At 38.6% G+C, this 27,918-nt stretch overlaps 1 protein-coding gene across 4 annotated transcripts in view; it reads left to right on the top strand.

Moving 5' to 3' along the window:
- The window catches only part of LOC131682379 (protein bunched, class 2/F/G isoform), a 449,872-nt gene that overhangs the window by 148,910 nt on the left and 273,044 nt on the right, over window positions 1-27,918 (top strand). For 3 of the 4 annotated variants that reach the window (XM_058963810.1, XM_058963812.1, XM_058963813.1), the window contains exon 3: window positions 473-1,201. The exons of the other annotated variant lie outside the window; for it this stretch is intronic. In XM_058963810.1, coding sequence (XP_058819793.1) covers window positions 473-1,201 — 729 coding nt within the window. The remainder of the gene's footprint in view (window positions 1-472; window positions 1,202-27,918) is intronic. 4 annotated transcript variants of the gene reach the window in all.

Raw genomic sequence — 27,918 nt, 5'->3', positions numbered from 1 at the left:
GTATATCCAGTGCTTATGTGGTTTTCAAGCGCAGAGATTCGGTAGAATCTCGCAATGTTTAATTTATTTCACTTTTTAAGAGTAGCTACATTTTTTTTCTCTTCGGCAGATATAAGCGATGTTTCGCTTTTAGATCAGATATTGTTGTGAAAGTAGGTTAGCTAAATTGGAGAAAAGATCACAAGTCAGGCGCGGTGAAAGTTTTTGTAAGCCAAAAAGCGCTGTACGCACACTTAAAAGGTTGAGGATATAAAAGTAAACCAGATCTAGGTTTAAGCAAAACACATGTAGCGTCCAGAGGTGAGAGGGCGGAGAAGGCAAATTGGCTTCGTTTCATTCTGTTAACGTTTGACATGTTTTACTTTATGTTATGTTCTTTCCGTTAACCTTCGCTGATAGCTTTAGCAAGTGATAAAACGAGACGCATCCGTTGAGATTCATTGCTCAATTTCTAACCATTTCTATTGTCCAGCTTCAACCCAACACATCCGGTAGCGATGGAACCGGCCGGACTGGACGTCCCCGATGCAGGCCGCAGCTATGAACCGTCGTCGAGAGGCGGCGGCCCGATTTCACTTTCATCATCGACCAGTAGTCTTCAGCAAAACCTACAGCAAAACATACCAGTAGATCGGACTAAAACCCCCAGTAGTAGTGCCAGTAGATTTAATTCCAGAAGTAACATCTATACCGATATCGCTCTTGGTAAATCTATTCAAAATTTGATGCGACCTTCGGCGCCTGAAAGCGTCCGCTACCCCATGAATCCTTTTTCGCCGACGGAACACCAGGGAGACCCTTTTTGCCGTGCGGCTTGCAATTTCATAAACGATAGCAACGGTAGTAACACTATTGCCACGTGCACTGTACAGTATCCCCACAAATGTGTTCAAGATTTGATCAAGGAGGAGCTCGGTGTTGGTTCGCTGCGTGGTCCCGGATTCGGTAGTCTTAGCAATACTGGCAGCCTGGTGAACATTCACATCGAGTCGGAGTTGCAACATCACGGTACCGGGGGCGGCGAATACCAGTCGCACCCGGGCTCGGGACGTTCCAGTCCGGCCCTGCAGATGTTCCATCATGATTCACCCCCGAAGCTGCTGAGCGCAATTGGCCACTCCATTAGTATACCGAGCAGTGCCCGGGTTAGCCGAGCTCCGTCCCCTTCGTTCCTGGCACCGGCCGGCGGAGAGCACTCAAGGTTGGGATTCGAAGATTTCTATTTGTGTTTTGTTTTTGATTTTTCAGATAATTATTCGTGATTTTTCCAATACCACCCCCTTAGCGAAGAGTTCTGTTTTCCGGTTTTGGTTTTTACTTGTTTGTTCTTTTAAATCAATATTGAAAGATTTGAGTGACATTGTTCTGAACCTGAGTGCTAACCAGCGTGAATTTGTGTTTTTTTTCTGATACGTTATCTGTTTTCGAAAACAAACGAATAGCGTTTGTTAATGAACATATGTTAATCAACTTTTAACTTTGAGCATTTTGAAGTTTAGACTCATCAATGCTAGTTGTGTGACAGATAGTACTCCTGTTAATTGTAATAGAATTTTTAAAAGTTCTAATTTTTCTATTAATGTACTAACTGCGTTAGAAATAGGTTAGGTGAACCCGTAGTAAATATCAACCGCAATGTTTCCCGAGTTATACAATGTACAATCTTGACACATTTGAAAGCTACAGACTGATAAAATCAAGAGTAGAAATGAAATGAAAGGCTATTAAAATTAGATTGTCTATAGTCTGTCTATTATCAAAATATGATATGCATGCAAACACAAACGCGTGTTCAAAAGTAGTTTACTAACGTAGAAATGGTTGTACCTATATATGTAAAAATACATCTGACGCAACTCTAGCAACAAAGAGTGATAGCATTGAGAAGGTATGATAGTGTGTTTTGTATCAGAATGACATATTTGGCTTGAATGACCTCGGCATGATACTGTACCTTGATGTAGTCCGGGGGCTTTTCCACCAAAGCAGTATTACAGTGTTTATATCACAGAAGCTTGGGATGCGATTATTTTCAATTTTAGTACTTAACTTGGCGACCTTTATTATCCACTGCCATGGTCAAATAATATACAATGTAAGTTTAGGGCCTAATTCTATCTGGAGGTACCCTTCTTTTATTGCTATATTTCAAATTAGATCCATGCTAGCACTCCCTAATACAAATTACCTATTCTGTCCTATACACTCACAATTTCTCATTCCAAACGTACAAACGTGACCTTCGCGTTAACACAAACCTGGTCACAAATGCGAACGTCCGCGATCTCGCCAACATTAAAACACCCTGGTAATTAAGTGAGCGTTTGCACCTAAAAATTTACTAACTTTAATCATTTAATCATGAATCGGTCACGTTCGGAAGTCTGTGCTCTTGATCCTAGCAGCCCAAATTCATGCCATCAGTTGGACCAATAGAAATAAAAACTAGACAAGACGTCCACGCGCGATCATTGAAGAACACGCGAATATGTGAATGGCCACACACTTATAAAAATAATGTGTCTACGCGAAGTTACATACACACTAGCACATGCGACAAAAACGTCAACGTACAAACGCTCGAGTCCTTCGCGATCATCCACGCACAACCACACCCACGATCACCCGATAACACCCCGGTGACTAAGTAAACGGTTTAGCACTTATAAATTCACAAACGCGGTCTCAAGAGTGAACCTCCAAATGCCCGTGTTCGCGCGCGATCATGAATCGGTTTCGTCCGGTAACCCCTATTATCGGCCCTAGTAGCATAAATCGAATGCTTTCAGGAGGACCAATCAAAAAGATTATGCTCATATCCACTAAACTACATATAGCGACATAAAAATCGAATTTATACACAAGAAGTCACACACACGCGACAAACAAACATACAAATGCTTGAGCCCTTCCCGATCATCTACGCAACCTACACCCGCGCTCTCGTAGACATGATAACATCCGGTGATAATATGAACGTCTCAGCACTTATAAATATTCCAACGTGGTCTCAAGCGTGAACATACAGTCCCCCGTACTCACGTAGTCACGTCCGGAAGTCTCTATCCTCGATGCCAAAAGTCTTGGTCCATGCCTTCAATTGAATCAATTAAAAAGAAAGCTCTCATATCCACTGGACAACACGTTCCATGGCAACATGACTGTGAACTCTACTGATATGGAGTAACGCACTCCCTGTCAGAATGTGATCCGTACACTGAAAACTAAATATCAGAATGACGGTCCGCGTGGCCATCCAAGAACACACGCAAATATGTGAATGGCTACAGGGTTACAAAATCGAATTTATTCACGCGAAGTCACATACACACGAGCACACACGACAAACACATCAACGTACGAAGGCTTACGCTCTTCGCGATCATCTACGCACACCTACGTTTGCGATCACGCCAACTTTATAACACTCCGATAACAATGTGAACGTTTTAGTACTTACGAAGTTACAAACGCGGTCTTAAACGCAAACACGCGATCGTGAATCTGTCACGTCCGGAAATATTTACCCTAGCAACTTAGGTCCATACATTCAGTTATATCAATCAAAAAATAAAGCGCATATCCACTAGACAACACGTTCCAAGGCGACATGACTGGGAACTCTAGTGATATGGAAGAACCCACTTTGTTCTAGAATCTGAGCCGTGCACCAAAAATTAAGTATAAGATTCACGGTCCGCGCGCTTTGCATCTAGAACACACTCGAATATGCGATGGGCAAACGGTTTTAATATACAATTTATACATGCGAAGTTACATACACATTAGCACACGCGACATACAAACGCACACGCGATCGAACACGTTAACGTACAAATGCTCGAGCCCTTCGCAATGATACACGCGATCGCGAAGTCCCTACGCCCGCACATACCTGAACCGTACAATAAACATCACATTCAGAATCACGGCCCGCTACAATTGGCCTAAAGCAGTGTTTTTCGCCATAGAAAAATTAAAAAAAAAATAAATTAATCCACATAGAAACGTCGACGCCCTTTTAAAAAATTGTTCTCTAATCAATTCTTCAACTTAGCGCTGAAAGGTATGATGATCTGATGTGCAAAAGGCATGCTTCTTAGCTTCACGGACGAGATCGACATCATTGACGTTGGTTGCAGAGTAGTGGAAGAGGCATTTGTGCATTTCTAAAAAGGAAGCTGCGATAATCGGACTATCAACTGTAACAAGACGTGGTAGCTGGTAGAGAGTGAGGCAGTCCAAATGGCATTGTTCCAAAGGTGAACATCAATAGGATGCGGCACAAGATAGTCGACGAATTCATAGACCTTGGAATACTAGTCGCGTGGTAGCCGAGGGGTGTTGCTGCTGCGAATAGGACTTTATATGATTTCTTCGGAATACCGCTCGATTAAAAGGTGGTTGGCTCCATAGGCCTTATGCCAAATATGAGCTTGTTCGGTTGCTTCTGGTTTATTTACGAGAATTTTTTGTTTGTAAAAATATGTGAAAAATTGGCAATGAAAACCATAAACTCAGGTAAAATACGCAACTATCATTTTGTGCATTCCAAAAGCCTCAGATATATAGCTTAAGGTGAAAGTATCAAGATTGCCGAAGACTGCAGATTGATCCGATTTTTTAGTAAAGGGATATTCTAATATAAAATAAACTTTCAACTAAGCTGTTCGTAACAAAGTAAGCTAAGCGACCTGCTGTTTTGAGATATGCATAGTAACAGTTGGATTTTTGTTTGTATTTTATGTTTCTATTTCTGATTTTTCATCTATATTACCATCGAATCTAGAAATCACTTGTGAGTGAACTTATAGCTATTGGAAATGGCCCATATTTGACCTATTAGACCTATTGGTGATCTATTAGTACTATTAGAATTAGCAGTGTTTCGAAAAATGAACGCAGACGCATGAACCACGAACTGTACCAAGTATACAAACATTTTGACATTGGGAGGGTGATGAAATACGGCAGACTGCAAAAGGCTGGACAGGTTCACGTAACGCATATCGTATGAATTTACGCTGGACTGCTATGGTTTAAGGAGAATAGTGGCCCAAGATCGAGTGAGACGGCGCCAGTGGTAGAATGGTAAGCGTGACCGCCACTCATTCCAGTTGGTCTGGGTTCAATCCCAGCCGAGGTCGTTGAGATTTTTCTTAGGTGAAAAAATCTGTGATCGCCTCTACCTTCGGAAGAGAAGTAAAGCCGTTGGTCCCCGGTCCATGAGTTGATGGGTCGATATCTAGTCCAGATAGTAGTGTAGTCACCTTTCTGGCGTCGGTAATGAAGAAGTAGAATCAAACTTCTATACATACTAACAAATTTCCTCCTCCCGTGATACTTGTGTAGTGCGCAGCAAAAGCAAGTATCGGACTAACATTCCTTCCCTTTCCTTCCGCGATCTACGTTCAGACCTGGCTGGCGTAAAACAGTTTAGGATTACCAGGAGTTGCACATTGAAAGATGTTTTTTGCTACTCCCAAGCATAATTATCTACTGATTCCCTGTGCAACTTGAGCTTTTCGTCACGACGGTGATGATGTATATCCTTTCAATATCGAGCAAAATGACAACAGTGAGCATTGCTTCGAAAGCAAAGAAACCGATATTCTTATGTTTGTCACCGGAAGTGTAATTCGCAAAAAAGCGTTATTCAACCGAGTCAATACAATGCGCAAAGTGAAAAAAATACTAAAGGTAAAATTTCATTCCGTCGCGTACGCAATTTAGTACTGATAACATTGAACACGTTAGTCCAAGTCAAAAATTTACTTTGCGAAGCAAACTAAAACGTGAGGTTTAAACTGACAGCGTTGTAATTAAGATTCCGGTATGTATGGAAGATGGCAAAATTGAGGAACGACTACATTATATAACGAAATGGAATCCGTTACTCCAAATACTTGAAGAAACTTTGCCGGCCTATAGATCTATGCTTTCCTGCTAGATTCAAATAAGCATAAGCATAAGAGATCGCCCGTAGTTGCTACTCCGTTATTGACCAGAACCAAATTAGTTTGCAAAATGTTCATTAGAACAACATGCTTGGGAATAACATGATGAGCCACATTGTACAATCTATTCTGATCCCTGCATGCTGATCAATACCGACGCCGGCCACGTCCGAATGCAGATCTTCTGGGAAAGGAAGGAATGTTAGTCCGATACATGTTGCTACTAGAGACCGAGGAATCCTCTGCATCTCCACATGTATCACGGGATGGGGAGAGTTGTTAGTAAGTGTGCCAATAGCGTTATCATGTAATAATTGCTCTGGGCAGCCGGCTGCCGAGAATTTGGGAAATTTATCATTTGTTGTGTTAATACGATTAGCAAAATAAGCACCTTGAACTCCGGATAGCCGGATATAAGGAGCACTGCTTATATTTTGTAATAATATTCAATCACACAATGAATTTTTTCGTGGTTTCTATCGTGTCGGTGCTGATTTTACCCGGCGATTGTTTGAATAAAATGAGGAATCTTATACAGAAGGTTCATCAGAATCTTCCACAGGTATCGCGGAGTTGGTGGTTTGGAAGGGAATAGGGTCTAGGATTCGCTCCAAGCAAGCGATGCGACCTGTATAGCATAGTTTATTAGGTAGTAGTTCAGTTAGTTTTCGAGAACACGATCGCTCGAAAAATAAGATCTACCGAGAGTATGCTATGTTTTCTAAACAAAAGCAATTTCACATCCACACAGCCGATCGTGGGAGTATTGCCTAGAAAAGCTAATCTTATCTGTGTAATAGGCCGGATCACTATTTATTGCGACATTATTTAGACTAATTTCGCTATTCCTTCTCTACGATATATTTTTTGGGTTGCAAACTACCGAGTGATAAAACGTTATACAGACAGAGAGTTATGATAGCTCTAGATGTTATAAATCAACGAAAGTATTTCCTATTTCTAATATCGGATTGTTTGTGAAATACACGTATACGAACGATTATATCGAACATTGAAGAGAAATACAGAGGATCGTTAACCTGATGCACGGGCTTGTTACCAATAACGGAACTTGAAATTAGATTCATTAAAACAGACGCGGCGAATTTTCAGTACGTATTGACCCGCGATCATCGATACTAGTCAAATTAAAGTCTTATTGGCGCTGATTTCCGAACAACTTTTACGGTATTGTTTTCTCGGCTATATCGCATACTCTCATTCTGCTACTATCGGCAGAAGGCTGATAGCTCCCAGTCGTGGCCGGTCTAAGGACCAAATGTCATCAATAGACTTAGACTCGCGTGGAGGCATGCGGTAGAATAGAAAACTAAGCAATGAAAATGACAGCAAAACACTTATTCTTCGTGCTGACATTACTGAAGGTAATTGCCAACCGGTCCCCGATCCCTCTCGCGAATTGTCAATGCTCAAACCTTATACATGATTGAAGCCATCATTCCACTCAAATAAGGCCATGTGTTTTCCCAAAGCACATTGAATGCTCTGTGAATCAGTTCCCCCGTTGGTAAAACAAACCCTAAAGAAACATAAAAATTAGTTTGCTCAGTCCAAAGAAAAGTTTGCCGACCGGCAGATACGTGTTCCCTTACAGCGCCATCACATCAACGAACACCCAAAATTTACATGCGACAAAATATCTGCAATCCCGAATATAAAAGACTCAAAACCTCTACTCATTTGCAATAAAATAATACAGTAAAAAAACACAGTTGAATATCCAAGGCAGCTCATTTTTAAAGATAGCACCTGCGATGAAACACTCAATAAAAAAGGTGACAAGGGACGCGGACGAAATTAGCTGAGCCACCTATTTTTCGGGCGAAGAATTTTGGGCGACACCTGGTAGTCGCTAGTCGCTGGTGAAACGCAAATTATTTGAATGTCAATTTTTCTTATCGCCATATTTTTTCACTTTTCGGATCGAATTTTTTTCTCTGAAAAACCATTTTTCACCATTCCCACAATGTACACTGTGTTTCTAGATGTTTTCTGTACACTTTCATTGTCCTTGCATCGGGAATCGACGGCCCGTATTGCGAGGAAAAGATATTTTTTCATTTGCCAGAATTCAATTTTCACAAACTGTCACCACTCGCGTCTGTCGAGAATATGCCGAAAAATGCTTTTATAAACCACTTCACTCTGTATAATTGTTAAATTGCACCGTTATTAACACTTTTGACAACCGGGAGACAGTAAACTGTGCCAAAAATGATGAAAATTAACCGACTCGAAGGGAGCTCTACGAGAGTCGACCGCTCGCGACGAAGATACACACTCCTATATCTATGCTTTCCTGCTAGATTCAAATGTCATGAAACTAAAATTGCACCCATCAAGGACAGATTCATACGTACCACTTCTGTAATTAAACGGCACTGCCGGATTTTTTTCCGGTTTGACCAACATGATATTTTGTTTAGAATTTATGTATTGTAAATATAGAGCTTTCGTGCTCAATTTCTTCTTTTGGCGTATATAAAGCTCCATAAAGATTTTCCTTGAAAGTGTACGGGTCAAAAAACAAGTGTCACTCGCAGTGCCATAAGCTGCTAAGTTTTTACCTTTGTCCAGGCTAAATTGACCCACTAGATTTCTGCTGATATACCGCAGAAAGGCACAAAACAGGAGTCCCTATGCCGTATTAACCTTCTAGTATTCGCTGTAGGTGATTATAAGCCATCGTGTTCGGAATGAAATGTGCGAGATACTGACGATACACACAATGCTCTGCTCGACAGTGGTTAGATACAATACACACACACAATGCTCTGCTCGACAGTGGTTAGAGTAGGACAATTTATTCATATTTATCATAAACGTACAGTTACTATAAATCTAGCTTTGGTTTACGGATAGTATTTCCAAAACGAAAACAGCTATGTTGAAAATTTACTCAAACCCTTGGTACTATCACCGAAAACGGCATGACAAATAATTCCAACTAAATGCGATTGATGTAGGTCGAGCTCACAATTCGCGATATTTGTGTGGTTAAAGTAAAACTGACTCTAAATAACATTGGCTGGGCTAATACGTTTGTTGTTCGGCATATTCGTCATATAACGATCTTCTCTTGTTTCACACTGTGGCAAAATGGGTTTACACTTATAATCCGCAGTAATTCGAACGCCTATTACACAATTCATGGTAGGTCAAATATCAATTTTAGTGGCTTTGAGTTAATTGAATGTCACAGTACAGATAGTCAATAGAAGAAAATCCCCCAATGTTTTACGTTCTGGAAAGAGAGACGGGTTAGATCTAACCCTCTGCTCCGACAATATTCACATCAGTTCCCAATTTGCATGAAGAAAATAAACTTGATCACATCAAGCGAGCATAAATCTTTTTGGTTTAATCCCGCATTGCGTTTGAAATTTCTATACAAATTTGCATGGGAAAACCTACTCTAGGTATTTGTAATATCTTCTGCCGAAGCAAGTATGGAGATTCTAGTCTAGATACAAACTTCCATTCAATATTTATTTATGTATTTATGTAATTATGCAAACAATTTGTGTCCATCTTCTTGAAGTGGCAACAAACGATTTCGAAACTATGCAGAGTTCACGACAAAGTCGAAAATGTCGTTGAAGCGAAGGATCATTGCTGAAATCGTACTGTTGACAGACTAGTGTTAGTGTAGCGCATTTCAGTATTTGAGGGCGTAGAACACCGGTTGATACGTAGATGTTAATATGTGCTGTGATCAGGACTCAGACAGTAGAAGCTTAAACACAAAGTTAGCCTGTGACGCGTTTCTACGATCTACAATAGTATATAGCCCTAATAACTAATGCTCTTCGTATTGTAGCAAGTTCACAGGACATTCCACAGCAATGCAGAATGTCTTCAGAATTGACTAGACACCTTTAGTACCTGATACGATCTAAAACAGAATGGTTTTAAGCTAGAACAAATGTTCAATAGTCGCGTTTGCCTAGAAACTTCATCCGATTCAGTTTAATACTACGTTCACACTACGAGTTGAAACGTGTTTTAACGTTATCTTGATGACATTTTTCTTGTTGCTAATTATTACAACGTGTTTTAACTCTGTAGTGTCAACATAGTATAACTATTTATTTTTTGGAATCATTGGCGAAAAACTGCTTCCCCATGCATTAGAACGAAAATCCTATCACTCATGTGTTGGGGGTGGTCGTAGCGTATTGGTAAATCGATTGCCTTGTACGCAGCGCACCTGGGTTCGAGTCCCGACCCCGCATATAGGGTTAAATTTTTCATAGGAGATTTTTCTAACCCGAAGAGGCGAATGACCTTAAGGTTAAAACCTCTATAATCAAAATTAAAAAAAAACATCACTCATGAACAGTGAAAATAGAAGCAGACGATCTTGAGAAACTCAGGAATTATTAAAACAGGATCCTTTGTCTCTTATTTGAACGACGATATCACAGTGTACATGGTAGAATCGAAGTCAATGGCAGTAACGCGCAGAGCATCCAAGTTTATCAAACTTAGTTAACAATATCTAACGGTTACCTGTATCGGAAGTAGTCTTAAAATTTGTACATATCGTGTCTACCTATATTTTTTGGATATTTGTTTTGTATCCAACGACGTGAAACTGACGAGATTCTTCTTAACCGATCGACCCTGGAAAAATTCATGTTCACACTTGATGTAATGTCGGCAAGCTGAAAACAGTACCTCGTTGATGAGCGGTTCGAACGGTTTTGACACAACTTCCAGTGAATAAATTTTAACTAATTTTGTGAAAATCACTTTTTTGTAGGATTTGTCATTTGAAAAAAATTAGTAAAAAAAGTTTGACCCTTTTCAAAAGACAGTCCAGATCATTTTTGGAAAAATAAGGTGGCTTTTTGTGACAAAGTTCTCATGTACAGATAGTTTCATTAAAATCTCAGAGGGTGCAGCCAACTCTGAATACTATTTAGTGCGAAATTCGTCATATTGCTCAATTAGATGAGATCGAAAACTAACTCCGTAAAATCTGCTTTCGTGTTGCGGCTAGCTCAGGTCTAACACAGCATTCCGTGTTGCAAAAGAGTGTAGTTTGACCCCCATCCCTTTTCCAATAACATACCTTCCTCGTGCCTACTAGGCTCAATTTAATTCTTATTAGTCTTAACGTTACTTTTGTGGTAGTCTTGTGTTCTTCGCATATTTTGTAAAAAATTCATAGCTGACATCTAATTAGTTTAAAGTAAAACTAATCTTATTTTTCGTCTTCTTTTTCTTTTTTCCTCGTTTCAGGTACGTACAAAACATGGTGTTTATCGTAATATTCTTCCTAGTTCAAAGCCAGACAGGGTGACTTGTTGGTTCTTTTTGGGATTCTAAACTGAAGCCGACATCCCGCCGAGAAGTGAACTGGTTCAGACGGGGTTGCAGTCGAGCGTTGCACAGAAGAGTATTTGAGCTAAAAGCTGGCCAAAAGCGAAAACTCCAAACTCGTGCAAAGGCTTCTAATCCATCATGACTGGTTTCCTGGATAGCTACTACACAATTTGTAAGCCTTGTTTGATTTATTTATTTCATTTAGCATGAGCTGTCAGAAATTGAATAAAATAAAGGCGATCAATACTCGTCGAAAAAGTCAAGATATTTAGTTTCATGTATCTAAGAACCAGTATTATATATATCGGCTAGTCGTAAAGTATCTGCTAAATCCATTGGTATGTACATTCGAAAATCGAAATTAACCACCTAGTTCAATGCATATGACAGTTACAATCGAGCTGAATATATTGTGCAATTTTGAGTTATTTATAAACCGCTGTCTCAGTCTTTTAGAGCAAAACGATGGTTGTTTACTGCTCGACGTTTCGGCCTTGTGGTGTTGGCCTTTTTCAAGGGAAATATAAAAGGAAATTTCCCTTGAAAAAAGGCTAACATCACAAGGCCGAAACGTCTGGCAGTAAACAACCATCGTTTTGCTCTAAAAGACTGAGACAGCCGTTTACAAATAACTCAAAATCTCATCATCCCAGTCATTTGAACATAACCTCAAATATATTGTGCAATATTTCCCAAATATTCTGGCATTATAAAGTGATATTTAGTGATATATACCATCGTGAAAAAACATCCTTTCATAGCTCTTCAAGAGATAATCCTCATGTACTAATTTATGAATAGTTATAAAAGATAGCATATCTCAAGGTGTTTTGATAGAATGCCTTAAATTCTTGTTTTATTGGCTTATTTACTTACAGTTATCGCCAAAGCTATTAAAAGATGAGGGGTTTGTTTGATTTTAATGAAGATCTCAACTCATGCCCTACTATGCTCTAGTCACAGTTGCTCATACGTTGCATAATACAGCTAAGCCGCTCAATACTTTTCCATTGATTTTCAATTTCAATGATGATATGAATATCTCTCCTTATGGGTACTGACTTTTTGGTTACTGTTTTTTTTTGCGCAAAAATGTCCTGAGCATACTTTGTACTATTTGTGTATGCTTTGAAATAGAGGCGTGAGCGTTTTTGCATGAAACTCTCAAACAATTTAGAAGTGAATTATTGAGGGAGGTTTTGAATTTAATAGTTGATTGTGATAGATTCAATAGGGAGTTTGCACTTGAAAATGAACGTTGCATCACTGGCCAATAACTAAAAATCGGATAGAAAAGAACACTTCACACACTCACGCATTTAACTTACATCGGTCACCAGTAAAGTTACTGCCAATACCTACCATAGAGATAGGATTCGTGGAAAGGTATAATAATAGATGCAGTTAGTTTGCATCGTAGGATTCTATTTTTTTTTTTTTTAATTTTTCTATGCTGCAAATAACTGTGAAAATATAGAAACACGAGCCATAGTTGCAAGACGGATAAGGCATTCTTATATTTGTAGCGAGGAAATCGCCCCAAACCCTGAATTTACAAGCAGCATTCAGAAAAAAAAACCACCCGTGAATAATAATGCAAAACTTCATGAAATCAAAAAATACCATGCGTCTCCATGAACAAAACTAATTTTATAAATGACCAAATATTAACCTTTGACGCAAAACGGCGCAAAATAGCACTATAATTTTTGAAAACTCGATAACATTCTGCGTCAGTTGTACTAGATGAGATTCTTCAACACGCTTTTACCGATAGAGATGTCCCTCTGAATGTAAATAAGTTCGCGTTAAACAACATAGTTACATTGATTTCATTGGTAACTTTTTAAATACTTTTTTTTTTTTTTTATTCATTTCGTTTATTTGATAGGCACAAATGCGTTAGCTTGGCGGTGCCGAATTCTTTTGTTTTTACATTTTGAATATCTTAAAACTAGGAGGTTACAATGTTGAAATATTTTTTTAAAAAAGAGAAAAAATTTACAGCTATCTTAAGACTAGAAAAAAAAAAATTCTATATATAAAGGAGGGGGCAAAAGATTTTTTTTATGAAAAATTTTAAAACAAGGAATTCAATACTAATAGTTTTTTAGGAAATATTTACAGTTATCTTAAAACTAACAATATAGTTTGGTACACAAAAGGGGGAACAAATATTTATGAAAAATTTCACAGATGTTTTAAAACTAGGGATACAATTCTATTTACAAGATGGGGGACAATAGTTTTAACAAAGAGTAGAAATTACAACTATCTTAAAACTAGGAATACGGAATACAAATTTGATTTTTTATCGGATACTTATGCTTGGTCATTTCCAAAATCGGTGTAGAAGTAGTTGTATCAAGGACAGGGGAGAGAAGGCGTAGATGGTGACCGGTAGAGAAGAGCAAAACTTGCAACTTTCGCTCAAACGGGAGATCAGCGAAACAAATTTGCGCCTCAGTCTAGTAGGTCGGATTGGCGGATGGTATTCTTCGGACCCGCGGGGAATCCTTCAAAGGGAATCCTTCGGACCTCGAGTCGCTCTCGCTTCAGATTCCGTAGCGATAAGGGCGACGGCGGTTACATAGTGGCAGTCTGAAGCTTATCGGTTCCACACGGCAAGAGAAAACTTCTAAAAACGAGAAATAAAAAGAGAGGGGCTAAATTGGGATATTTATCGTTTTTATGAAAGTATAAATAAGGGACATATAGGGGAAATCACGATTTGCCAGCATATCTCGGACTGGGACATTGGGTGGTCTACCTCGGGCCCGAAGGGAATCCTTTAACTGAGACCTGGCGTCCAAATACCCGGCGCATACCCAGACAACGTGCTCGATGTCATGATAACCCTCGTCACAAGCGCACAGACTACTCTCCGCAAGCCCAATACGCCGCAAATGTGCATCTAAGGTGTAGTGGTTGGACATAAGTCGGGACATTACACGAATAAAATCCCGACCCACATCCATCCCCCTGAACCAAGGCTTCGTTGATACCTTTGGGATAATCGAATGTAGCCATCGTCCAAGTTCACCATTGCTCCACGAGGTTTGCCAACTGTTGAGTGTCCTCTGACGACAAATACTAAAAAATTCGTTGAAGCAGATTGGTCTTTCGTATATTTCACCATTTAATGCGCCCACCTTTGCTAATGAGTCGGCCTTTTCATTGCCCGGGATAGAACAATGAGAGGGTACCCAAACAAAGGTAATCTGATAAGATTTTTCAGATAACGTACACAAGGACTCCTGTATCTTCCCCAGAAAATACGGGAATTTTTTTTTTTTTAAATACTCATTATTTCTCAAATCAAAATACACCATTGAATTCCTGATATGATTTTGTAGTACCTATTAAAGCGAGATGAATTAGAAAGAACAAAAACATTTTGTCACTAAAATTCTTGCAGATTTCCAAGACCTTATTCGGTTCAAAAAATGTAGCACTTATATTTTTCAATCGATTAACTCAGAAATTTGGCGAATACAGCTTTAGATATGGTGCATTCAGGAAAAAAATATAAAAGGCTCATACCTTTTACATACAATCGACAATAAATTTTTAGGGTTTTGTCCGGGCCGGCCCCACTGTGCGCTGTCGAATCATTCGGGTACTGTTACAGAAAGTTACAACCGCACTTTAAGATGCATACCGATAGATTCATAACCGTAAATTTTTTCGTGGAACTAATCGTATCAATGCTTTTGGCTAGCTTTTTGATACGAATACTCCTTTGTACGTTGGTTCAACATCTGTAAGTAAATCGTTTAAATTCTTTCAATGAAAGAATTTCGGAAGAAATGTGCATATTGCTCCTACATTGGTTCAACGTGTGATTTACGGGGTTACGCCATTGGAGAGCACGAACATATTTCGGGTATTTTTCTTAACGCAATGAAGAGATGAATCGATATGTCTTAAAATAGGATTTATATTACTAATTGAGAAATTCCACGAAGATTCGTACGAAAACCTTTAAAATTGTAACCGACCATTTTTGGTTCCGATGGAACATCACACGTTTCACCGGTACGGAACACTAAACAAAAAATACACTGAATAAAGTTATAACATATTTCACAAAAATAAATTTATGGTAAAAAATCAAATTACAGAAAAAACCCTTTTTTTAACTTTTTTGAATTCTACAATGCACTGGTACTGGTACACCCATTAGCCATAAAATTATTATTGAAAAAATCACTTTTGTGATTCCATACTAATTATGGTTAGATAGTACGTACGCTAGATGATGCGCAGGTTCACGTACTATCGAAGTATGTTTCGTACACATGTTCTTTAACCCCTTCATGCCCATTTTGTTTGTGGACACCAACGCTTTTAAACAACTATAATTTTAGATTGTGGCAAGATTTGCTCACAAAAAACAAGTAAGGTTAGTAAATGTGACATTTGAAAATTAACACTTTCAAGGATCAGCTATAGACCTGAAGTTATTGCAATTTGTCTGATATGATTCCGATGGAGCAGTGCTGCCAGGGACAGTTTAAGTTGTCAACGGAAAATGAGTTTTTCGTATATCTTCGTTATGTTGCAATATTATTGAAAATTTATAAAACTCGTCAATTTAGACTGTCTTTGGCTACGTTTTCCACGAAATTTAACTATTGTAAAAATTCTAGGAGAATTGTATTGAGCATTGGAAGGTAAAAATTGAGCAGCTTCTAGCACTACGAGGGAAGAATCTATCTTTATCAAAAAAGGCTTTTCATGTTTCTTGACCCCACCGTTTTCAAGGAAAAATAGTTTTGAAACCTTACATGTACTAGAAAAAAGTTGGGCATGAAAGGGTTAAAGTATCAATTAAAAAAAAGAAACAGCTGTCTCTAGATAGTAATTCTCGCTTAACGCTGGATACTAGCAGTAAAAAGAGTACCAATTCTTGCAATCGATATATACAGGGTGTTTGGTTCATGATTAAGAATCTCTCGAGGGGTGATTGACTGTCATATTTGGAGAAAAAAATCGTTCTACACATACCATCAAATCAACCGTTACTGAGTTATTGAACTTTTTGTGTAAAAAACTTATTTATCTTAAAATACCTCTAACTCGAAAAGTATACCTCGTATTTTAAATCTTTTAGTTCCATTGGAAAGGTGAGAAAATTTTCTATTGAATGGTGTTCTCATATCTTTCAGTTAATTAGTTTTAATTCATACTATGTTGCGTTTCGGCTTCGCCTCTTCAGAAACCGACACTAACGTATTGTCGGAATAGATTAGCGCCGGCTTGACGCAAATCCCTTAAAACTAAAACACACTATGTGTTTCAATCAAACGACTGATCAAACGTGATGTCCCGTTCGAGCAGAAGTTCTGTTTATGCCGATGAGACACAAGTGAAGCCGAAACTTGGTTTTTACCAAATTTTCCTCCTTAGGGTGAAATATAGCATAGTAGTTTTAATTACCTTTTAGTTGTAAAGTAGTTCAAAGTTGGCGTTTTTAATGAGGTTTTTGATAATTTTCTCAAAATAATGAATTATGATTATAGCAATATCTATTATCCAAAAGATGGGTTTGAGGACGATTTATAATTTGTTCTTCAACATGATATTCCTATCTCTTCTCGTTTTCTTGTAATTTCACTTCTAAACTTTTCCTGTAATTGACTTGCAAGTTCTTAAAAGACTCTAATCTAAAAAATATGCTTTATATCGCCATTACCAGGGCTTCGTTGGAAAGCTGAGAAAATTTCCTTTCGATGTATGTACAGATATTTTAATTATTAATCAACTAAATTTATCGTCACTATTGTTAATTTTGTGCCCCTTAATATTCTTTACAACTTGTTATTTGACACTTTATCCCTATCGCTTTCCATTTCGCTGCAAATTAATAGTTAACACAGCATGACCTCATCACAAATGTAGTGGGTACGAAATCGTTGTTTTTGCATATGAAACGAGAAGATCAAAATGCTTTTGCTTCGATACTAAAAGAGATAATGAATGGAGTCAAAGGGAGAATTGCATAACTTTCTGAGATGCATTAATTCCATGATAATAATGGTGATGTTTATTATTTAATATCTTAAGAAAATAACGAAAATGCTAATAATAACATTAACTGTAAACTAATTAACTTCTAAAAGAATACTAAATTCACTTAACTGAAAGGTATTAATACATTTTTCTCTGCAAAATTTTCCTGGCTTTCGAATAAAAATAAGAAAAGGTACAATAAGTGCCATACTTTTTCAATGAGAGCTAGTATTAGTGAATATGAGATAAAAATATCCAAGTTCAATAACCCAACCACATGAAAACAAGACAAGATAAGTGTAGGGGAGAGAGGGTAACAGTGGATCAGCAGGAACTATGAAACATTCGCAATAAAATCATAATGCATGATCAGAATCATCTCATTCCCTCATATTTCACGATTTCTAATTCTTTACATGTGTTGCTATATTTTGGAAGAGATCTGATAACTCTATCTCTTTTAATGGATATTTGTTTGTTTTGTGATAGCTAGAGTAAATTTGCAATGAAAAACATTATTCCATCTTTATGAGTTACCATTCATTGAATAAATGTTTAATCTATTGCTATTTATAGCAAATTTTATGCCAACATTTGCCGCGAACAAAGTTTTTTGGTAACCTCTCATGGTTCTGTATAAATTCACAATTTTCATGAATAGAGCCATTGGGTAACTGTGGAACGATGGCGTATGGGGAACAGTGATTTTTTATTGTTTTTGTGGTCTGTCTCAAAATGTGAATGGGTTCCGATTTTCCACAGTAAATACTACCCATATAGTGCAAAATTAGTAAATTTGGGCAAGTTTTGTAGAAATTGTCTCTTATTTCAGAATGGCAGCTAATATGCATATATGGTGGTTCGATGTTACGCGATGATATAGTGGATTCTTTCGTAAACAAGCGATTTTCGCCTCAATATAACTTTAATTCAAAGCGCTAGGATCATTCTTCGTCAAAACAAAAGAATAAAATGTATAAGTAGAATATTTCACTATAGACGACATCGTGTTTCATAGTTCCTACCCATGGGGCACACTGATACATTTTACCACCGAGTGTTTATTATCCAAAAAATGTTATTTCCTGTGAATTTTACCAGCTGGAAAAAATATATGTACTAGTTAACAACAGAGTGGCACTATGTATTACTTTTGGTTGCACAAATAACAAGTATTATCATCAAAATTAAATTGTAGAAAAAATGTGTTTCATTGTTACCCTCTCTCCCCTATCATGTCAAAGAACAAATTATACAACTCTTCAAGACTAAAAATTTGAATTATTAAAACGGTGATGTTAACTATTAGGATTTTCGCGAAATGAACGAAAAATCGATCAAAATTGTTAAATTTTAAATAAATTACTGTGAAAAGGTTACTTAACCTCATTAGTTGAAACATTTGAGGACATTTTTCAATGGAAAATTTTCTCACCTTTCCAATGGATTCAAAAGATTTGAAATACAAAGTATATTTTTTGAGTTAGAGCTATTTTAAGGCAACTAAGTTTTTAACACAAAAAATTCAATAACTTAGTAACGGTTGAGATTTGAAGGTACGTGTAGAATGATTTTTTTCTCCAAATATGACAGTTAATCATCTCTCGAGAGGTTCTTAACCATGAACCAAACACCCTGTATGTGCCATTTTAACTATAGTTGAAGCTGAAAGCTTGAGACTTTCTCACAATACTCACAATACCTTCGAACATATCCATCGTTTAAACATTCAATTTTCATTTTAAAATTTAACCCGAATGTTCACTTCAGTAGAACCAAATCACCAGCCTCTCAACATTTCAGTAATCAGTTAAATAACACTCCACAACTCGTGCAGTTTTATCCAGATTTCAATCGCCCATATTTATCTAGGCGTGATTATCCGGCATCAAGTGATATATTTGCTTCAGGAGGCGTATTTTGTAAAAGGTTTTTCCCGCAACCCGCTGCTGTATTTGCGATTCAATTTGTTTTGAAACACGAAGCGTTAAAATGAGTTGTGAGCCACGCCACTAAAACTCATCATCCGTGAAAACAAAAAGAGCTTCACGTCTACGGGGAATCGTTATAATTCAATTAGTGTTCCGAAGTTGCGAGAGCGGAGATCGCCGGGGTTCACGAGCACCGCGCCGAGTAACACCGGAGTGATAACATTTTATGTATATATAACCAGGGAAGGTATACCCGATTGTTGGATCTACTAAGCTTCAATCGGTAAATAACTGTGAATAACAAACTTCATGACATTGGGATGATTGGTGAATAAAGAGCAAATTATATACATCTAGTCCCCCAATATAAAAGTTTGTCCGTAAGCAGCAGCGCATACCTTACGCAAAACCTGCCGCTATTGAATTAGAAAGCATCGAAAATCACGCGCCCACAGACTGCTTGTCGCCGTGCACGTTGACGTCAGCCGGTGTGACGGCGATTGTTTGTTATATTATTCGGTGTTTTTGTTTTCGCGTGCCGCCAACGCCATCGGCACTCGGTATAGAGGTGAGCTGTACTTATTATGATGATACACACAGACAGCACTGACGGAAGTGGAAGAAACAAAAGCCGATCGGTTTCATGCATATACATACGCATTTCGTATGGATGTGTGAACCGAACCGACGATTGTTTGCGGGCCGGTGGTTATAGACAAGATGCGGTGCCCGGATGGCTGGGTCTACCGAGGTTATAACTATGCATCATATGGCCTGCAATTGTTGCTTGAAACGTTATAATAGTGTTTTTGATTGTTTTCGCCGAAATTATGAGTTGTAACAATTATACGGACGTTTGACTCTCCGGCGATGGAGCGAGGCGGAGTCTGACACAATTGCTTAATCAAATACACTGTTTACAATTTAAGTGTTTTATTTGAAATTGTCCTAAATCCAGTATTCATTTCCAAACACCTTTACTTTCCTTTATTCTATTCATATCGCATAATACTTCCTTACACTGTATATTTTTATGATAAAAGTAAGGATTTTCGAGAATGGTCAGAGTTTTTCGAGTTTTTACATTCTTGTTGGTAATTGACTATGTTAATGGAAGAACTTACCATGAAAATCAAAGCGACCTGAATTAAAACAAACCATTTAATTTTAAACCAAATTTTTCTATGAAAATTAGCTAAACACTTTGTGTTTGCTTCCATTCCACAAGAAGTAATTATATTTAACCTACCCATAATGCGAACTGCCTGCATCTCTCCGCACCCACCGTAGTCATTTCGCATAGACATACAGCAAAAAGTAGGTCGTTCTGTTGTTTTCATTTTCGTTTATCATCTTTTCATTTTCCGTGGCAGCCGATCACGTTGAGACACACCGGCAGTTTTCGCTGTCATCATCTAGGCGATTGTATAAGCTGATTGATTTTTTTTCTTCACATTTCTCGATCGAAATTTCCCTGCCTTCAACCCGAATCTGACACGAACGACCGACGGAACCGCGTGATTGACCGCGAACCGGAAAAATCCAAACTAAGTCGCGAACGAACAACACGTTATCTAAGGCCCACGGCAACAGTCGCAGCCTGGCCGGGGTGGTCCACTTGCTGGCTGCCTTCACACGTGGTTGTCGGATGATCGGTTTCAGTGAGCCACCTTTTAATACCTGCTATAGAGAATGATTTCGCAAATTTTACTATTTATCGCCTGTTTGCTGTACTCCAGGCTGATGAAGAAAGATAGTATTTGTATTGATTACGTAGCTGGAAATATAATGATGGTGTCAAATATTACTTTAATACTGTAGACATTACTATGAAGTCAGAGTTCTAATGGGTTCAAATATTGTCGCTAGTATTTTCAGCACGCAAAATTGATCAATAACTGCAGTTGAAACCCGCTGAGCTTAAGAAAATTTTAGAGGAATGCACTAGTATACAGTACAATCAATAATAAAGACCCGATTTTATTTACCCCCGATTTTATCCGGTTTTTTACCCGATTTTATCAGCTTCATATGAAAATTGATTGTTGGTAATTTGATGGGCTCTAGCAGACGAACCAAGCTGAATTCGAGTAAATCCTTTCTTGGGCATATAATTCTTATTTTAGAGATCCGAAAAATGCAAAAATAAAAATATTAAATTTTTTTTAATTGAGTGCACGCTGCTACGAAAATCTAGCGAAATCGTCTTGGGGCATCAGCGGCTGCTTGTTCATTGGGCCATAAGCGCGACTTCCGGAGGGCTAAGTTGTAGATCTCATCAAATGCATCACAAAATAATGTATGCAAAGTTTTGTATACCGTCAAAATATTGATTTATAGCAAAACAAAACTATTCTTCGGGACTTTTGGCACTAAAAAGTTAGCTACGCAGTCTTTTTAAACCGATTTTAATTTTTTGAGAGTCCTGGAAAATAGAAGGAATTATCTTTCCAAAGATTCAAAACGAATCGTCGGGAGCGTAAATTCATCTGTTTTTTTTCGCTCTCGAACTGTGAGCGAAGAGCTCGCAAGTTATTTGTTAATGTTCAGCCAACCTCATGCTTGTGCAATACAATATCAAACCGCAATGCTACATACCTAGAAAAAATCGTGTAAATTTACGTCTCCTGACCCTGGCATATACGAGCATGAAAATTAACTTAGTTTTACGTTGGATTTTAGTTTTACATGACGTTGGATTTCGTAAATCACGTAATTTTACTTCACATATGGCGTTTATTCTGAATGGCAGTAAGTGTAATTTTATATTATTGCGCATGTAAAGTATATGTTTCATGTAAAATAAAACGAACACGGTTATGTTTCGTCACTTCGTGAATTACGGTTTGTTAAACTGTTTCATGTTTGCAATTACGTCAACGATAAACTTCAGATTTGTTTGGTGTGTGCACGTTGTTGGCTACACAGTTCAGAGATAATTTGAATAACACCACACATAACACATATGTCACATATATATCAACGTCTGCATGCTGTTCCATTTATGTTCGCTTTTACAATGATCAGGACTTTGTATAGCTGGCGTACCTGTTAGACAACACGTCTCATGGCGACATTACCGGGAACCCTATCGATATATGGTATCCCAATCTCTGCTAGAGTTTTAACCGCATACCGAAAATTTGATATCAGACTCACGGTTCGCGCGACAATTCAGGAACACACGCAAATATGTTACAAAATCACGTCAGCGTACAAACGTTAGAGCCCCTCGCGATTTTCCAATCAACCTACGCCCACGAACTCGCAAACACCCCGGTGATAAAGTGAACGTCTCAGTACTCATAAACTTACCAATGCGATCTCAAGCGTCAACCTACAAACTCCCGCTCTCGCGCCATCTTAGGTCCATACATCCAGTTGGACCAATTAAAAAATAAAGCTCTTATCCACTAGATCACACGTTCTACTGTGACATGACTGGGAACTCTAGTGATATGGAAGACTTTCTTCTAGAATCTGAACCGCACACGAACAAAATAAGTATCAGATTCACTGTCCACGCACGATCATCCAAGAAAACACGCGAATGTGCGAAAGGCACACGGTTATAAAATAGAATTTATACACGCGAAGTAACGTACAGTTTAGCACACGAGGCATACAAACACACCCGCGATCGAACACGCTAACTTACAAACGCTCGAGCCTTTCGCAATGATACACGCGATCGCGAAGTCCCTACGCCCGCACATATCTGAACCGTGCAATGAATATCACATCACGGCCCGCTGCAATTGGCCTTAAGCAGTGTTTTAGTGGGCGACGTTGCCTGTCTCGTCTGTAATTGTAGTGTGTGATTCTGACGGGGAGCCCTAGCGCTACAGCTCCAGTAGGACAACACTCGAAAGAAAAGTATTATAAACACTGCCACCAAGTAAACCAAAAAAGAAATAAAACCCTGATATAAATGACGTAATTAAATTTTGTATAGAAGGTAGCATTCTCAAGTTATGCATGTGAAAAATTCTGACACAGTTTTTACAGCCATAACACACAATTTCGAAATCAACACTTTGTAGGTTAAGTATCTACGAAGAAGTATAACATAACCCAGCACATGTTCTACTTAAATTTTGTGGGTCGATGATTAATCCTCTTAGAAGTATTTACGTAGAAATAACATTTGAAACTAATTTACTTAGGGACTAGGTGTCTTCAGTAGAGTTGTTGAGAATGCTATTACAAACAATTTTCTGAAGACATTAATACTATATGTATTATAAATCTAAATCTATTTTTTCAAAAAAAAAGTTTAAACTTGTTATTCGAATATTGCTGTTTACGAAAACTCTTAAATCTGTTGACCTTCTGCTAAGCTGTTTAGATCATAAAATACATATTTTTATCCAAGATATAAGACTAAAAATTCCAAATAACAAGTTATAATCTCGATGTGTTACATACATAGAGCTTTTATGTCTTTAAAAAAGTTTTAGTTTTGGTCGAATTCACCACAATCCAGACTCTAGTTTTTTATTCTAGTTGTTGTTTCATAACTTTGTTTATCACCAAGCCATATTCAGACATGAAAATATATAGGAGTATGAAAATTCGCTGTGATTTTAACGCCGATTAAAAAATCGGAACAGTGCACTTTGAGCTCTCAGTTTTGATGGGCGGGCCGATAATTACGGAAATTTCCCCTCAAATAAGCTATTGTGAGCCAAAATTGAAAAAATGTGTCACATTTTCAACACACACCCAGTTTGATGGACTAATTGAATTTTGAAACTGAATTCCTACAACTGTATCCAAGTGTTCGGCACACGAAAGAATTGTGTCCGCATGTTGTAAGAGATTTAAAATTAAAAAAAGAACAAAAAAATCTTATTCACTTTTTGAAATGATGTATGCTATTTGAATACATTTGAGCCGCACCTCGTGCCAGACCGCACGTCGCCTTAGCCGATTTGACGAAGACCGATGAGAGACGCTAAAACGTTCATTGACGAATGTGATCATCGGTATTAATAAACTGGTTTTTGGGTGAGCGTTGTGTTATTCCCTTTTCCCAAATTTTCGCGCTGGTGTCAGGGTTTTATGTAGTGTACTGGCTCCTATGTTCAATCTGCTCAGTTTTGGCTACCTCATATCGAATTGTCATATAAAAAAAATAAAATATATTTCAGTCATATAAAATATATTTCAGTCTTTCAGTCTGTTTTTTTAATAATTACTTTTAAGTCATAGGAAATTTTCTTCAGTGGTTTACTTTTGTTTGTAGTTCACAACACGTACGTTCCCCCTGACGTGGTTTCTTTTCTCGCGTCTAAATACGACAAAGCGTTTCCGAGAACAAAGCATGCAGCCAAGCAGGCGGCTACTTATTCGAAATTCGCTTTTTGCTGCTCTTGATTTGTTCGGTCGAGTTCAACAGCATCTGCAGCATTGACACACGGTCAGTTAGTTGACACGAGGCGCAGCAATTGAGGTCACACTTGTGGGACAATTAGGAAGGACTTTCCCGTTGAGCTGTTTTCTTAGAAGAGCAAATTTATGTGCCAAAGCAACGGTGTCACAGCTTCGAGCAATATCAGCTACTGGTTTCTGATTACGTGGGTTTAAAACCACGGTGATCAATTGATTACTATTATCAAATGCAATATACCGTTTAAACGATACACAGGTTTGTTCGTTGTACCTTTTTCCATTTCGTGTTGGATTAAAATAACACGTTGAACAATTTTTTGAATTACGCCTTATCCACCTTTTTGACATATATGACCTTTACACGAAATCTACTGTCGTAAATCCTGGTAGGCATATACTAGGAATTCTAAATACGTACTTTACAATACATACAGACACGTTAAAAGAAAAAATATCAAAGATGCTATTCATGAATGCATTGATGACCTAGATTTCAAAAATTACGCAGCTCACCTAAATTCGATTCCCAGTCCTCCAACATAGATCTATCAGGTGTGTCGTACACCATACGTTTAAAAACAGTCATATTCACTAGACAACACGTTTCATGGCGAAATGACCGGGAACTCTGGTGATATGGGGGAACTCTCTTCTAGTAACTGAAATGTACATTAAAAATTAAGCATCATATTCACGGTGCGAGCGATCATTCAAGAACACACGCGAATATGTGAAAGACCACACGGTTATAAAATCTTATTTATACACGCGAAATTACATACACGCTAGCGCAAGCGACAAACACGTTAACATACAAACGCTCGAGCCCTTCGCGATCATCCTTGCAAACATACGCCCGCGATCTCGCAAATAGGATAACACTTCGGTGACTAAGTAAACGTTTTAGCGCCTTTAATTTTATAAACAAGGTCTCAAGCAAGGAGTTTTTATTCTCAGGTGATACAATCCTCAAAAACGCCGATCAGCCATGTTGGTTTTAGAAACGACAGCTAACAACATTGTTTACTATTTTTTCCTCCATATGTTTGCTTAGATTTCAGGCGATAAAAAAAATTTGTTCGCTGTCATTTTTCTTCCCCGCAGTATGCTGCACGCTTACCTCACTCCTCATCTAGTTGCTGCCAAAGACGAATCACCTTATAACTCAAAGCACCTTGGTCTCAAGATTGAACCCTGAAACGCCCGTGTTCGCGCGATCATGAATGGGTTACATCCGGAAGTCTCTGCTAAGCTCTAGCAGCTTAGGTTCAAACCTTCAATGGAACCAATAAGAAAATGACGCTCATATACACTAGACAACACTTTTCATAGTGACATGACCGAGAACTCTAGTGATATGGAAGAACTCACTTTCATACGTCTCCCAACCTTTGAACGGAACGGATCGTTATATTTCACAGTGGTGCTCGGTGTGTAAATTTTAGTGAGTCAAGGTCATCCTTTGTTCGTTCGTTAGCAGCCGTTCTGCTGGTGCCGACAGTAAATCCAGTACATTGTTTTCGCTGGTGCGGAACAATCGACGTTGTTTGCAGATAAGTTTTGCTTTATTTTTTTTCCTCGTTTGCTTTCTTTCCTTTTCCCTACTTTTACTCTACCTTGTAATCAAATAATAAGACACATTCCCGTTTATATAACGCTCTGCCCTCGTGCTTAAATGGCCGAGGGCGAAATACCATCTGATGCAATCATGGAAGTCCCTGATCCCCCTAATACTCGCATTGCTCCCCGTATAAAGCAGTACCCAGAAGGTTCCTCTGGGCCATGGGTGGTATATTTTCGGACCGGAGAGAAACCGGTTAATATATTAAAACTTTCTCGAGATCTGACTGCTAATTACCCGGCCGTAACTCAGATAACACGTGTTCGGGCAAACAAGATACGTGTTCTAGTGAGTGATCTCGGCCAGGCAAACGCGATTGCTTGCTGTGAGCGCTTTACGCGGGAATTTAAAGCGTACGTGCCTTGTGTGGCCTGTGAAATCGATGGGGTAGTGTCCGAACCGGGCCTGAAATGCGAAGAACTGTTGGAGCACGGGGTTGGCTGCTTTAAGGACCCCTCTCTTGAACAGATTAAGATCTTAGAATGCAAACAATTGTATACCGCAAACACCGAGGGAGGTAAGACTACCTACTCTCTATCAGGCTCGCTTCGGGTGACATTCGCCGGGTCCTCTCTTCCCAACTACATCCTCCTTGACAGGGTTCGCCTACCAGTTCGCCTGTTTGTACCGCGGGTCATGAGCTGCAGCAATTGCAAGCAGTTGGGCCACACAGCCACATATTGTGGAAATAAGAAACGATGCGGCAAATGCGAAGGAGAGCATGAGGATGACTCTTGCGACAAAGAAACTGAAAAGTGTATTTGCTGCGGGGGCCCTTCACATGCTCTTAAATCATGCGCTGCGTACAAGCAGCGCGGGGATAAAATTAAGCGCTCCCTTAAGGAACGCTCAAGGCGTTCTTATGCAGAAATGCTAAAGAATGCTTCGCCATCTGTCCTGTCCGAAAATCCCTATGCTGGTTTGGCTAACGTTGAGCAAGAATCTGACGACCCACGAGAGGGAACATCTTTGGTTAACCCAGGGGAATCCAGGAAGAGGAGAAATCCAGCCTCCCCTACATTGCCTCGTAAGGGTGCCAAGGTGTCGTCCACTCAGAGTGCGCCATCTACAACCAATAAACCCAACGGAAGTGATGCACAAAAGCCGAAGCAATTTGCTCCAGGACTTGGAAATATTAATTCTAACAAGGAGTACCCACCACTTCCAGGGACACCAAAAACCCCAAGTGTCCCCTTTTTTCAAACAGATACTCAGTCCAGTAGCGGACTAATGAAATTTTCTGACATAGTGGACTTAATTTTCACAGCTTTCAATGTTACTGATCCTCTTAAAAGCCTTCTGATACGTTTTCTCCCTATAGTGCAAACATTTTTGAAGCAGTTGACTACTAAATGGCCCCTCCTTGCAGCGATCGTATCCTTCGATGGCTAAGTCATCGAACGAGGTCACCGATTCGATCACTGTTCTACAGTGGAACAGCAGAAGTATCCTCCCGAAAATCGATTCCTTTAAATTTTTACTAAATAGTTTAAAATGTGATGCTTTCGCATTATGTGAAACTTGGTTAACTTCCGATATAAATCTCAACTTCCACGACTTTAATATAATTCGTCTGGATCGAGAAAACCCCTATGGAGGAGTACTTTTGGGGATCAAAAAGTGCTATTCTTTCAACCGAATTAACCTC

The sequence above is a fragment of the Topomyia yanbarensis genome, chromosome 2 (assembly GCF_030247195.1).
Source record: "Topomyia yanbarensis strain Yona2022 chromosome 2, ASM3024719v1, whole genome shotgun sequence".
Taxonomy (NCBI): domain Eukaryota; kingdom Metazoa; phylum Arthropoda; class Insecta; order Diptera; family Culicidae; genus Topomyia; species Topomyia yanbarensis.
The sequence above is the reverse complement of the archived record's forward strand: the minus strand, read 5'-3'. Positions and strand labels throughout refer to the sequence as shown.